Genomic DNA, 13,546 nt, shown 5'->3' with positions numbered 1-13,546 from the left:
TCAGTGCATCTTAACCAGCGTGAGCGGCTGCCAGCAGCGGGTATGCTGAGGATTGTGCACAGATGGTTGAGCCTGTGTTTCCAAGCCAAATCCCTCAGTCTTACCAGGGTTACCTGTTTTACAAACAACTTTAATTGGCATTTTGTATTTACAACACAGGCATACTATAAGCTTCTGGGTTAAAGAGTTGGGGAAATAATTAAATAAAGGGAAAATAAGCTACATGTAGGTTTAGCTCAGTTGATCCCAGCTTCATATGTTGGTAATCACCGCTGCCTGCTGGATTTGCACACAGGCACGCAACAAACAGGCCGCTGATGTGTGTATCATCCACTGCTGCAGTGCATTCTCTGGACTAATGCATTACATATCAGGGTCTCAATGCAGAGATGTGCAAACCTGAGAGAAGTGTCCAAAAATGGAAACTCTAGATGCTTTTTTTGTAACTGCTTGAGACTTGTACTTTGTTGAGTCTTTATGCAGGGTTTAGATCATTTTGCACTGGAGACGATTTTTTAAATAATTTGTAAAAATTTGTCAAAATCCTTCATCTTCCAGTCCTACATCACATTAATTATTACATTTCCTTTTAAATTATTGGCCTCCAGTGTCAACATTTCTGTTGCTCATTAATGATGACACTGAATGCTGTTTCAGGCCCATCAACAAGCCAGTTAAAAATACTATGCCTGAAACTGCAATTCAGTGGTCTATATCGTCCTCTAGAGGCCGAAGAGCTGCATTTTCCCAAAATTATTATTATTATTGTTATTTATTACGAACATTATATCAACCAATAAAAGCAGTTAACATACAAAAAAATAAAATAAAATAAATAAAATAAAAATAAAATTAAAAAAATTCTAATAATGACAAAACAAATAAAGATTAAACAGCTTACAAATTTAAACTGTTTTTAAAGCCTTCTCATTACATGAGTTAGAAAAATTCCCATATAATAATGCTGTTTTTTAGCAAGCAAAACATAAAACAGTGGCTTCTGAGATGAGAAATACAATTTTTAAAGGAGATTAAGTACAATTAGTTTTTCTAAATGCACTTTTTTTCTTTATTGACAAGCCCAAACTAAATATTTTCCCATAGTAAAGAAAGATCTTTATCAATGTTCTCAATAACAAATCAAGAGAGGTCTTTCTACAACAATTTAGGGTAATGGCAGTGCCAAAATAAATGCACTATAGTCTCTGGGTGCTGTTTGCAAAAAGAACAGTTTGTATCAATATCTTTTTTGTATTTCTTTAAGAAAGTGTTAACAGGATATATATGATGGATAATTCGAAAGGAAACTTCTTGTATCTTATTATTAGTAATAAAGTATATATTTGGAATCAGCCAAACTTTCCTCCAAGCAATACCAGAGACAAAAGCATTCCAATAAACCGTTACATTTGGAATTTATACAAAATCATTAGCATTTTCACCTTAATACCGGCCCTAAAACCTTACACAGTGACATTGTTCCGTTTTAAAAACAATTTTACTTTTAATCTAAACATAAATTCATTAATTAACCCAAGTAAAACTATTCAAACATTTACATTACTCTATGTGGCTTTAAAAGCCATTTGTAACTGTATACAACTATAGAATATTCACTTACATATTCACACACACACACACACACACACACACACACACACACACTCTCTCTCTCTCTCTCGCATCTGAAATTTTCATCTAAAATTAGCATTTTTATCAGGCTCCTAGGTTCAGTAATTTTACTCTAATGTCAAACGTATAGGCCCTTTTCTATGCACTTAAAGTGAAATAATTGAACATAAATATAGGAGCCTGATAAAATGCTTATTTTAGAAGAAAATTTCAGATGGCACTTAGAGGCTTTTGCATCTGAACTATATATATATATATATATACATAAGGGAATTACATAAGGGACCCTTTTATTCAGGTATCATTAATGTAATCCATTTGGCTATTTGTTGTAGTTTCATTTCCATAACTGAAAATAAATCTGTAGTGTATGTTTTCTGGTTGAAGGGTCTACATTTTTCATCTCTATGATGACTATTTATAATAAACTAAATGTTTACACTTCAGATATTGACATATATTACACGATCCTATTTTAACAATAATACAAAGTACATGTTTACACATACGGATGTAATAAATTAAATCACCGCCATTAAATACAAGAAGAACTAAAAAGAAGACTTTTATTTTGCCTGGCAGTTCCCCAGAAGTAACCAGACCCGGAAACGCCTTTTAAAATAACTGCGTCGTGTGTGAGTGGGGTTGCATTGCGTTGCAGACCGTCACAGGCCTCGGACTCGCAGTCATGGCTGGTAAAAGAGCTCTGGTGATTCTGGCGAAGGGCGCGGAGGAGATGGAGACGGTGATCCCGGTGGATGTCATGCGCAGAGCGGGGGTCTGTACGGCACTCTTCCATTGAGCTGTGGAGCTCGCGCGAATGCAGTGCTGTTGTGTGCAAGTCTGTAGGCAAATAGTTATGTGTGTGCAGGGCATAAATGCATCTGAATTTCTGCATTTGTCTTTGTAAAGTGTCTGTTGAATGTGCAACGGTCGGTATATGGTCACATACTGCTGCCAGACTCTGAGCTGCCAGTGTGTAAATGCCAAAGAGCACAGAGTCAACTGGACTCTGACATTACATAATCAGAGATTTTATACTTTATACTTTTATTTAGCAAGGATGCATTAAATTGATCAAAAGTGACAACACATACATTTATAATATTGCAAAAGATTTCTATTTCAAATAAATGCTGCTTTTGATCTTTCTATTCGTCATAGAATTCTTAAACTTTATTCATAACAATAAGAAATGTTTCTCGAGCAGCGAATATTTAGAATATTATGATTTCTGAAGGATCATGTGACCCTGAAGACTGGAGTAATGATGCCGAATTTTGTGCCCTACTGTACAAATAACTGACTTAAAAACATGTTGAACAGGGGTTAAATAATTGTGATATACCTGTAAAAAGTGAAAAAGGAAATATACAACTAATCTGTTAGTTCTAATCTGCTTTTTAATAATCCCCCCCCAAAAAAAACTGGAATTTCAGAAAAGCTTACATTTGAAATTATTGAATTAAATTATTATTAAACTGTTGCAGTATGTGGGGGGTTGAATCATTTTAATTGCAATTTTATATATGTATGTATAAACACACACACACACACACACATAGATAGATAACTTCCACATTAAAACATAGTATCAAATGTACAAATATACTGATTGAGAGAAGGGAAACATAGTAATATATATACACGCACACACAAAAGCAGATATGCTCATTTCCTGGATATTTTTTTCTCTCTCCCATAGATTGCTGTTACAGTGGCAGGTCTGGCGGGTAAAGAGCCGGTGCAGTGCAGTCGTGATGTCATGATATGCCCAGATTCAAGCCTAGAGGACGCCCGCAAACAGGTTTGGTTTTAGCCGGCTCCTCATAAGTTCAAGTTGACTAGAACTAATTTGTGCTGAATGAAGTTGAAGCTGAAGGTGAATGGAGTGCTGTCTCCATCCACTGGCCAAATAGTGCACTGCCAATAAAACTTGATGAAACTAGACTTCTATAAATATGTTCAATTTATCACATCCAAAACCTTGATGCCAACATATGCACATCAGCTATAGAAACGAAACATCCTTGATTGACAAACATTATCAAAACACCCCTGTTTGCAACTTAATGCAGATGAATGTCATTTTCCTGACAGGGTCCGTATGATGTGGTACTTCTGCCTGGAGGTTTGCTTGGAGCTCAAAACCTTTCTGAGGTACGACTTTGCTTTAATTATGTGTGTTTTACAGTTGAACGGATTCCATAGGAGAGCTCTCACGCCATGAGCATCTTGTGTGTGCAGGGCATAAATGCATCTGAATTTCTGCATTTGTCTTTGTAAAGTGTCTGTTGAATGTGCAACGGTCGGTATATGGTCACATACTGCTGCCAGACTCTGAGCTGCCAGTGTGTAAATGCCAAAGAGCACAGAGTCAACTGGACTCTGACATTACATAATCAGAGATTTTATACTTTATACTTTTATTTAGCAAGGATGCATTAAATTGATCAAAAGTGACAACACATACATTTATAATATTGCAAAAGATTTCTATTTCAAATAAATGCTGCTTTTGATCTTTCTATTCGTCATAGAATTCTTAAACTTTATTCATAACAATAAGAAATGTTTCTCGAGCAGCGAATATTTAGAATATTATGATTTCTGAAGGATCATGTGACCCTGAAGACTGGAGTAATGATGCCGAATTTTGTGCCCTACTGTACAAATAACTGACTTAAAAACATGTTGAACAGGGGTTAAATAATTGTGATATACCTGTAAAAAGTGAAAAAGGAAATATACAACTAATCTGTTAGTTCTAATCTGCTTTTTAATAATCCCCCCCCAAAAAAAACTGGAATTTCAGAAAAGCTTACATTTGAAATTATTGAATTAAATTATTATTAAACTGTTGCAGTATGTGGGGGGTTGAATCATTTTAATTGCAATTTTATATATGTATGTATAAACACACACACACACACACACATAGATAGATAACTTCCACATTAAAACATAGTATCAAATGTACAAATATACTGATTGAGAGAAGGGAAACATAGTAATATATATACACGCGTGAGCCCATGTGGCCGTAAAGAGCAGAGGAGAGCGGAAGGCGTCCCAGAAAACGGCAGATGTCCCCATAGGGATCTCTAATGAACAGGAAATGGCTTCTTATAGTGCCGTGGAGTACCTTCAAAACCTTCGAGTCTGTGTCCGTAGATTCAGAATGCACGATCAGATTGTTAAAAATAAATTAGCATCTGTAATTTCTTGGGTAATTACACTGGCAAACTCAAAATCCTTATCCATGTCTAATTAGCTTTGCATATGCATACGCTGGTGTACTCCTAAAAGTTGACCGACTAAACTTCTAGTGGCCTTTTAACATCAGTGAAAAACATTCATGACATTCAGGGTAATTCTAGTTGACTAAAACCATAAAAAATGAAATAATAATTTTAATAATAATCCATCTCTCTCATATATATATATATATATATATATATATATATAATGGAATGCTATAATTAGTGCTGTCAAACAATTAATCGCATACAAAATAAGTTTTTGTTTACATAATGTGTGTACTTTTTATTTATGTATATATTTATTTATTATGTATATATAAATACACACATACAGTATATATTTTGAAAATATTTAAAGTGAAGTGACATGTGGCCAAGTATGGTGACCCATACTCAGAATTAGTGCTCTGCATTTACCCATCCAAAGTGCACACACACAGCAGTGAACACACACAAACCGTGAACACACACCCGGAGCAGTGGGCAGCCATTTATGCTGCGGCGCCCGGGGAGCAGTTGGGGGTTCGGTGCCTTGCTCAAGGGCACCTCAGTCGTGGTATTGAAGGTGGAAGAGAGCACTGTACATTCACTCCCCCCACCTACAATCCCTGCCGGTACGAGACTCGAACCCACAACCTTTGGGTTATGAGTCTGACTCTCTAACCATTAGGCCACGACTTCCCCCACAATTTACATGTGTATATACATTTATATATTTATTTTAGATAAATATATTTAAAATATAAACAACATGTTTTTCTTAAATATATACATAATAAATATACACAGTACACATACATGTTATGTAAACAAAATTATTTTGGATGCGATTAATTGTTTGACAGCACTTATTTATATATACTGTGTGTATATATATATATATATTAACCTTTTTTGTAAATCTTGTAAAATAAAACATGTTGTATTTTAGCTAGTTGCATTTAGTTTAACTTAATAATGAAATTAATAAAACATTAAGTATACACATTTAATAAAATGACAAACTCTTAACAAAATTTCTAAAACTTTAACTAAAATTTAAAATAATAACAAAGAATATAAAATAAAAACAAATTTAAAATATTAATAAAAACTACAATAGTACTCCGTAATACTTAAATATCACTGATGACATCTGCTGACCAGGGGCATATACCTTTCTGTCCAATAAAGTTTTCTAGAATAGAAATGTCGTCTTTTTCTAATGCCACCTGCCAATGACTAGCCATAGAGAGAAGAGAACCATGGTTTTGAAGGGTTATGATATAACCAAAGGCTAGTGGCTACAAATAATAATAATCCCCCCCCACCCCTTTTGTTTATTTATTTGAGCATATTATTTTTTGCTTCCTGTTTCAATAGAAAATACTTGAACACAGGAACGAGAATTGTTAATCAACGTGAAATTTAAAGGCATATTTACTTGGATTATATGTTACTGTTAAATGTTCTGGATCAAAAGACTGATTGGGGCGTAAAGGCCTATTATACTTGCCTTTCTTTTATTTTCTTTTGTGGACTGAGCTTTTCACAAGCAAGACCCGTAACAGTAGATGCAAGGATTAGATCGGTCAGTAAACGTCCTGCCAGAGAAAGTGTAATCACTAGACCGCACTGGGCATCTGCCAGGGTGCACAATCAATAGTTAAGAGCTCTCTTTTCATTAATGTTCAGATGAGCTCAGGGCACTGCCAATGAGAATGCAGCAAAACCCTGTTATTTTTAGATCCCTATTTTTACTTTATTCCGTTCCTTCTTCCAATACAGATTGCAGAATTAGATGGAAATTGTATACCTGGTTTATTTTAGATAACAGTATATTGATGTTTGGCTGATAGCGATATGATTTACACCACGTAAAAGTCACTTTACCCCTTCCAGGCACTGGCACTGAATCATGCACAGTTTGACTTCAGCAAGAAGTTTTATATTAAAAATAACTAGGTTTGCACATTTTCTGAAGAAAATGTGATTGGAGTTTTACACACCCATACAAGTTTGTTCAAATCCTTTACTCGAGTATAATGATGCTTAGCTTTGCAAACAGCACAAATAAGAGTCACATGATTTTTTTTCACATTTTTCTGCTTTTATAAAGTGAAATTGTCCAACTTAATGAAATTTTCTGACCTGATGCAGGCCCGACGGCACTCTTGGCTCACGGTATCGCATATGGCAGCACAGTTACCACCCATCCAGGTGCCAAGGACAAGATGATGGCTGGTGGTAATGTCTCTGCATATACCTAGAGTTTTTCTCACAAGCCTTTAATATCAGTGATAGAAACTTGCATACTTAAGGGGCATGTCTTGGAAAAGAACACACAATAAACATCCAACAGAAGAGTACACAATAGCCATGTTTATGGACTCCTTTTGTTTCATTTGGAACGAAATCATCCCGATTGATGAATCCGAACTTGGTGTTAAATGAACGCTAAATAAAGTGATCAGGTTGACGTGCGTGTTTATACTTTGTCACACGCTTCAAATCAGATTTAGGGCCAGTTTTACTAACAGCTTGTGCCAGCACAAACTGTCTTTTGGCGTTAAAATAGTACTGTCAGGATTTACTAAAGAAGCACAGTGATGAATTATCGCTGAAAAGGTGTTATTTTTGCACCTGACCTTATTGAATATGCATTTGTAGGAGTTTCCCTTTCAGACGCAAAATTTATGGGAGGAGAGTATTAAAATGAATCACGCAACTAGATTAACTAACTTTTGCGCTCGTCAAATTACTGGTATTTGCGCCATTATTTAACGCCCCAAAAAAGCATGTCAAACTATTTTTGCACTTGAAATGGCTGCAAATTTTTGCTAGGAGGACGCACCGCAGAGAACAGAGAGTGCGTGGTAGGAGGGAGAGGATTTTTTTCCACACATCATTTATTTGGAATGCAAGAAGAACACGAAAATATCATTTGCCAAGCCATGTTCTTTTTAATTTGCTTCAGGAAATAAAAGATGACTTGGAACCCTCATCTAGGAGTCACACAAAAAATCAGGTCTATCAAAACTCCTTGCAACCTCAAGCATTTTTTGGCCTCCGGTTCTTTTCAATGTGTTGTGGCTACTTTATTTCTTTATTCTTTAGTTGCGACTGCTCTAATTTGCGCTGTGCTTGGCATATTGCATTGGTCGATATGTAAATGATGTTGCGTCTGTGTTCTTTAATTTGCTCGTTGTTAGTAAATCACTCGCAGAAGTTTCTACGCCCATCTGCGCTGTTTTGGAATTGCGCTCTCGCACTAATTTGCCCTGTTTAGTAAAACTGGCCCTTAATCTTTGGAGTTTCCCCCTATTTCAAAATGCACATACTAGCCTTCTTCCTGCATCTTTTCTTTGTTTTAAAAAGCTAACTTTATATAGAAATTGTGGTGGACATTACTTTTGTATTTCATTAAACACAATGGATATGTATCTCTAGATATGTTGTAGGTCAGTGGTTCCCAAACCTGTCCTGGAGGCCCCCCTGCCCACACACCTGATTCCACTCATTAGCTCGTTAGTAGAGACTGCAAGAACTAAATTGGGTGTGTCTGATTAGGGAGACATACAAAATGTGCAGGGCAGGGGGTCCTCCAGGACAGGTTTGGGAACCACTGTTGTAGGTCATTCAGGATTTCTTAATTAATTACATAATGACAAAGCTGTTGTCGGCAGACCAAAAGCTACACTATATTGTTCTTCTTAAACTAGGGTGCTTTTGTGTTTTGTTTCGCTGCAGGAGAACGAAAAATAAGGATTGCACTTATCGATTGTGGTGATATCTTTAGCCATATGAATTATTTTGTATTCTTTCCCCAGATCATTATAAATATTCAGAGGCTCGTGTTCAGAAGGATGGTAACGTGATCACCAGCAGAGGGCCAGGAACCAGCTTTGAGTTTGCCTTGACCATAGTGGAAGAGCTTATGGGTGCAGAGGTTGCTGCCCAAGTCAAAGCCCCCCTCATCCTGAAAGACTGATCATCAAACTGTGAAGATCTCGCATTTACAATTGTACTGCTATTCCAATCTGAAAGAGAGTTGAATTTAATTGGTTTAGAGTTTTCCTTGCATGTGAGTTTCTGTAGGAATATGACTATTTAATGAAGTTACTTAAATATATATTTGAAGAGGTAATCTAAATGGCTTTTTATGGCTTTCTGTGAGGTCTGATTCCCAGTTCTCTTGCTCTGCACTTATTAACTTCTGAACCAGAATAAAGTCATAGTGCACTAAACTCATAATGTCTCTTAATAACTGAAGCATTTAACATGAACTGATAAATATGGAGCATTTTGATGACATGAACAGAAAGGAAAAGGAGCATTATAATTAATAATAATAATTTTAAATCAACATTTAATTTGTTCCTCTTTAACGCACAGCATTGTTTACATTTGTGCCAAACAACTTCTAGTACATGCAATTGTTTCAACACGTACAGAACAACAAGGACAATAGGAAATGAGACATATAATAATAATAATAATAATAATACAATAAGTAGCCAAAACGAAATGCCAGGGGAAAAAATACAAGGATAAATATTTAAAGTAATTTTTTGGCTTTTAAAAGATTTTTAATTTTATTAATTTATGCCCATCAAAGACAAAACACAGGATTTATAGTCTATCAGAAAATCAATAGTAACGGTTACATTCATTTTTAAGAAGACATAATACCTTACTGGGTATAGCGTCCATTGCAATGGCATATTCTCTGGGACTAATTGGGATTTTAAATTTGCAAAGAAAAAATGTCAGAACTGTTGGACGCTTGAAACATGTTTCTAGTGACGTACTGCGAGGCCAACCAATCAAACGCCGCTGTCTTGTCGCGGTGCGCTTCAACCAGCCAATAGGAGCGTCCCTGCGCAGCGCGAGTGTGTCTTTTGTAGCGCGTGGCGAGAGTGTGAAAAAAGCCATCGGATGCTGCTTGACGGCCTTTGCTCTGACTGAAGAGAAGCGCGACATCACACTAAACCGTCTGAGCGGTGAAGAAAAGTGTATTGTCGTGTTTGATGAACTCTTATCCTGCTGCAAGGTAAGGATACTATATTTTATACTCTGTTTAGCTATTGTTATGCAAGAAATCAATCACGACTAAAGACTTGTGTTGCTGAGGTAAATCGCAGAATATCTCACGTGGCGACGGTGAGCTGCCGTTATCTTACAGCTTATAAAGTTAGGAAATGATGATCGCAATTAATTTGTTTCGTGTTTTGCTACTCGCCTGCTAACTAGTTTGTTGTCTCTGAGGTTTGAGCTTTAAAGTGAACTTGAAGAAGGGAAACTGAAGTACATCATCATCCGAAGCTCTGGGAGTCAGCATCTTCTTCCATTAGAATAGTATTAATATTAACAAAACACGCCAGAGATGTGTTCTGCATCCTTTAAAGGCAGTTTACACTCGGTAAGTAACTTAGGGGTTTGCAGGATATCCTTTTCATGACCCTTTACCGGTATTTCCCTTGGTTACCATAGTTTACATCAAAACACCGTTACTGTTGCTACTGAAAAATAAACAAACAAACAAAATAAGTAAATGTTTTATTAATCGCATAGTGTAAAAATGTTTTTTTTTTTTTTTACATTTTTATGACTGGTAATACCAAGTTAGTTTAAATAAAATAACCACTGTGGTATGGTATTTTGGTAGACATTATGGTTAAGGTAACTTACATGTTTAAAGGGAAGTTAGAAAACATGTTGTAGAGCAATTTTAAAATTTACATTTGTGCATTTCTAAAACACTTTTATACAAAGCAGCTTACATTGCTTCCATGCATTCCCTGGGAATAGAACCAATTGCTAGCGCCATTTTTTTTTACTGTCTGAACTACATGAATGCATTTAAGGATTTGCTGACATGATTTTTGACTGGACAAATTAACCTGAATCCCTGAATCTGAAATGTGTGAAATTTACTAAATAAAATTAATAAATAAATTACTCGCCCTCAGGCCATCCAAAATGCACATTAGTTTGTTGTCATCGGATCAGATTTGGAGAAATGTAGCATTACATCATTTACTCACCAATGGATCCTCTGCAGTGGATGGGTGCCGTCAGAATGAAAGTCCAAACAGCTGATAAAAACATCACAGTAATCCACACGACTCCAGTCCATCAATTAATGACTTGTGAAGTCAAAAGCTTTGTGTTTGTAAGATTCAAATTCATCATTAAAGTGTTATAACTTCAAAACATTTGCATCTTGCCAAAATATGAGTCTATAATCCATCATAACACTTCCTCCAGTGGAAAAAGTCCACTCCTTTTTGTCTTCTCACATCAGAATCCAAAGACAAATTTGTTTATGACTGTTTTCACTTGTGAACAGTGCTTGATCTGTGCATATTTCTCTCCTGATTGAGACGAGATGATCTTTTCACTGGAGAAAGCTGTATTATGGACTCATTTAGCCAGCAGCAACATTTTAAAATAAAATTAAAATAATGAGGGATTTGTTTTAAGTTGCTAGTTGATGGACTGGAGTGGTGTGGATTATTGTGATGTTTTTATCAGCTGTTTGAACTCTAATTCTGACGGCACCTATTCATTGCAAAGGATCCATTGGTGAGCAATTGATGTAATGCTACGTTTCTCAAAATTTGATCCGATGAAGAAACAAACTCATCTACATTTTGGATGGTCTGAAGCTGAGTAAATTATTGGTAAATTTTCATTTTTGACTGAGCACCTTTTATAATTTAAAGCTGCAGTCCGTAAGTTTGGCCTCTTTGTCGCCATCTCTGTTTAAAAACCTGGAATTGCAGCTGTGTGCGGAATTATCTAGCTTGTGTGGGTTGTGCGGCGGCACGGCTCCAGCGCGGATGAATCTAATGTTCTGAGGAGTATGTGTGTGTGGCAGTCAGTCACCGCACCACTGTGGATATTTACTGTACTTCGCAATCACAGATTCTAGCCTACATTTTGGAATATATGACCCAAATAATAATTTTCATCGGATATTGTCATCTGAACAAGTAGGGCTGGCCTTTTTTAAACAACAATAGGGCCCTATAAAATGTTCTTAATTTTTCTGGTAATCAGATGAAGGCATAAAACATTAATTTAATTTATCCTAATTAGGGGTCGACCGATATGTGTTTTTCAAGGCTGATGCCGATACCGATTATTACAGATCAGGTAGATCAATAACCGATATATATGTCTGGTGTAAAAATGAAAATTAATGTCAAAATTAAGAATAACAAGGGCTCTGACAAAAACTGCCTTCCCTGGTGTTGGTTGAGTGTAGTACTCCCACAGTAAACTCTTTATTTTGAAGCATTAAACTCTTTATTTTTGGCAAACAAAGGGTTTATTATTAAAATTAAAACATGGAAGAAATAGCGTATTGTGTGATTATTCTTTTAAACAAATGTTGTAATAATTGTTGTAGTAGTCAGGGGTTAAAGCAAAAAGAAACCCTTGGCCAAACCCCATTCCTCAGCCATACCTGACACACCCGGTTTAAGAGCAGTGTTTTTCAGGAGCGCTTGTCCTCCTAATTAAAAAAAATTAAGAAGCACCTTCTGATCAATAATAAAAAATTCTGATCAAAAATTAGCCTTCCTAATACGAGGTGACATGTGACTCCTTAAAGTGACTTACAGGGGTATTTTCTTTTTACCTTTGCAATGGCATCCTTTTCATCTGTCAAATTCAAAATGTATGTTTATAAGCTTTTTAAAATGTATATTAAAATCGAAATTAGTATTAATAAAAAATCTATTTGTACTACAGAGGGTGCACCGAAGAACACAAAAGGTACGTTTTCAGACGTTTAATGAGGATCAGAGGTAATTAAATTCATAAATTCATGTGGAGATTAATGTTTTAAATATAAAATTTTGAATACAGAAATATTACATGATTTAAATAACTGAAATGATACCTAAAAATGAAACTGAAACCACCAGCAGGTGGCGGCATGTCACGGATTTTATCACTGAATCATTCACTCAATTGATTCATTTGAACGGCTGATTCATTCAGGAATGAAGCAAGTGACTGTCTTTATGAATGGGTAATCCTGAATCACTGACTCACTTGATTCGTTCAAAAACTCACTTTCAATCATGAATGAAACACCGCTGTGTTTGCTTTTAGAGATGTGAAGCGGCTGCGCTGTTACTTTATTTGGAACTATTTTCATTGATGAAATAGAGCAAAATCAGGCAGTACGTGTTTATTGAACTGTTGTATTAAATCAATATCACATTTGCAAACTCCTTTAATAATTATTAAAACCTGTCACTCTCCTTATCGCGATCTGTGGGTGCACAGAAAATGTGAGTTCTCAAGACTCAAAAGCACGTGCAAATGATAAATGAGGAACCTGCGGGAATGAGTAGAATTATTATCATTAATAGCCACAATCCTGCGCCTGAAATTCAAGACCTGCTCTGTGTTCTCTGCTAATAACCCGACTGTGAATGATGCGAGCGGCGTTATGTTGTCAGTGAGAAGCTGCAGCCGTGGTGGGGAGGATTTTTGGTGTGCTGGTGTTCTGACAAATAATGCTACCTACATTAATAGTCGCAATCCTGCACCTGATATTCAAGACCAGCTCTGTGTTCTCTGCTAATAACCCGACTGTGAATGATGCGAGCGGCGTTATGTTGTCAGTGAGAAGCTGCAGCCGTGGCGGGGGG

The 13,546-nt window shown here is 36.1% G+C and overlaps 2 protein-coding genes across 2 annotated transcripts in view; both read left to right on the top strand.

Moving 5' to 3' along the window:
• Positions 1-2,219: 2,219 nt before the first annotated feature.
• On the top strand, positions 2,220-9,128 carry LOC107592885 (protein deglycase DJ-1zDJ-1). The gene is made up of 5 exons (XM_016282462.1): positions 2,220-2,410; positions 3,338-3,439; positions 3,733-3,813; positions 7,025-7,121; positions 8,705-9,128. The coding sequence occupies exons 1-5, from the start codon at positions 2,321-2,323 to the stop codon at positions 8,863-8,865; spliced, it is 531 nt and encodes a 176-aa protein (XP_016137948.1). The 5' UTR covers positions 2,220-2,320; the 3' UTR covers positions 8,866-9,128.
• Positions 9,129-9,819: 691 nt separating this feature from the next.
• LOC107592856 (voltage-gated potassium channel subunit beta-2) overlaps positions 9,820-13,546 on the top strand; it is a 187,737-nt gene continuing 184,010 nt past the window's right edge. The window contains exon 1 of the mRNA XM_016282427.1: positions 9,820-9,927. The gene's annotated coding sequence lies outside the window, so the exon portion shown is untranslated. The remainder of the gene's footprint in view (positions 9,928-13,546) is intronic.

The sequence above is a fragment of the Sinocyclocheilus grahami genome, unplaced genomic scaffold (assembly GCF_001515645.1).
Source record: "Sinocyclocheilus grahami isolate Dianchi unplaced genomic scaffold, SAMN03320097.WGS_v1.1 scaffold160.1, whole genome shotgun sequence".
Lineage (NCBI taxonomy): Eukaryota > Metazoa > Chordata > Actinopteri > Cypriniformes > Cyprinidae > Sinocyclocheilus > Sinocyclocheilus grahami.
Note: the sequence above shows the minus strand (reverse complement) of the source record. Positions and strands in the feature narration are given on the sequence as shown.

Bases quoted from the DNA above. Each gene is read 5' to 3' on its own strand.
- LOC107592885 (XM_016282462.1), top strand. From the start codon at position 2,321: ATGGCTGGTAAAAGAGCTCTGGTGATTCTGGCGAAGGGCGCGGAGGAG. The intron at 2,411-3,337 runs GTCTGTACGGCA...TCTCTCCCATAG, and splicing joins ATGTCATGCGCAGAGCGGGG to ATTGCTGTTACAGTGGCAGG. The intron at 3,440-3,732 runs GTTTGGTTTTAG...TTTTCCTGACAG, and splicing joins TAGAGGACGCCCGCAAACAG to GGTCCGTATGATGTGGTACT.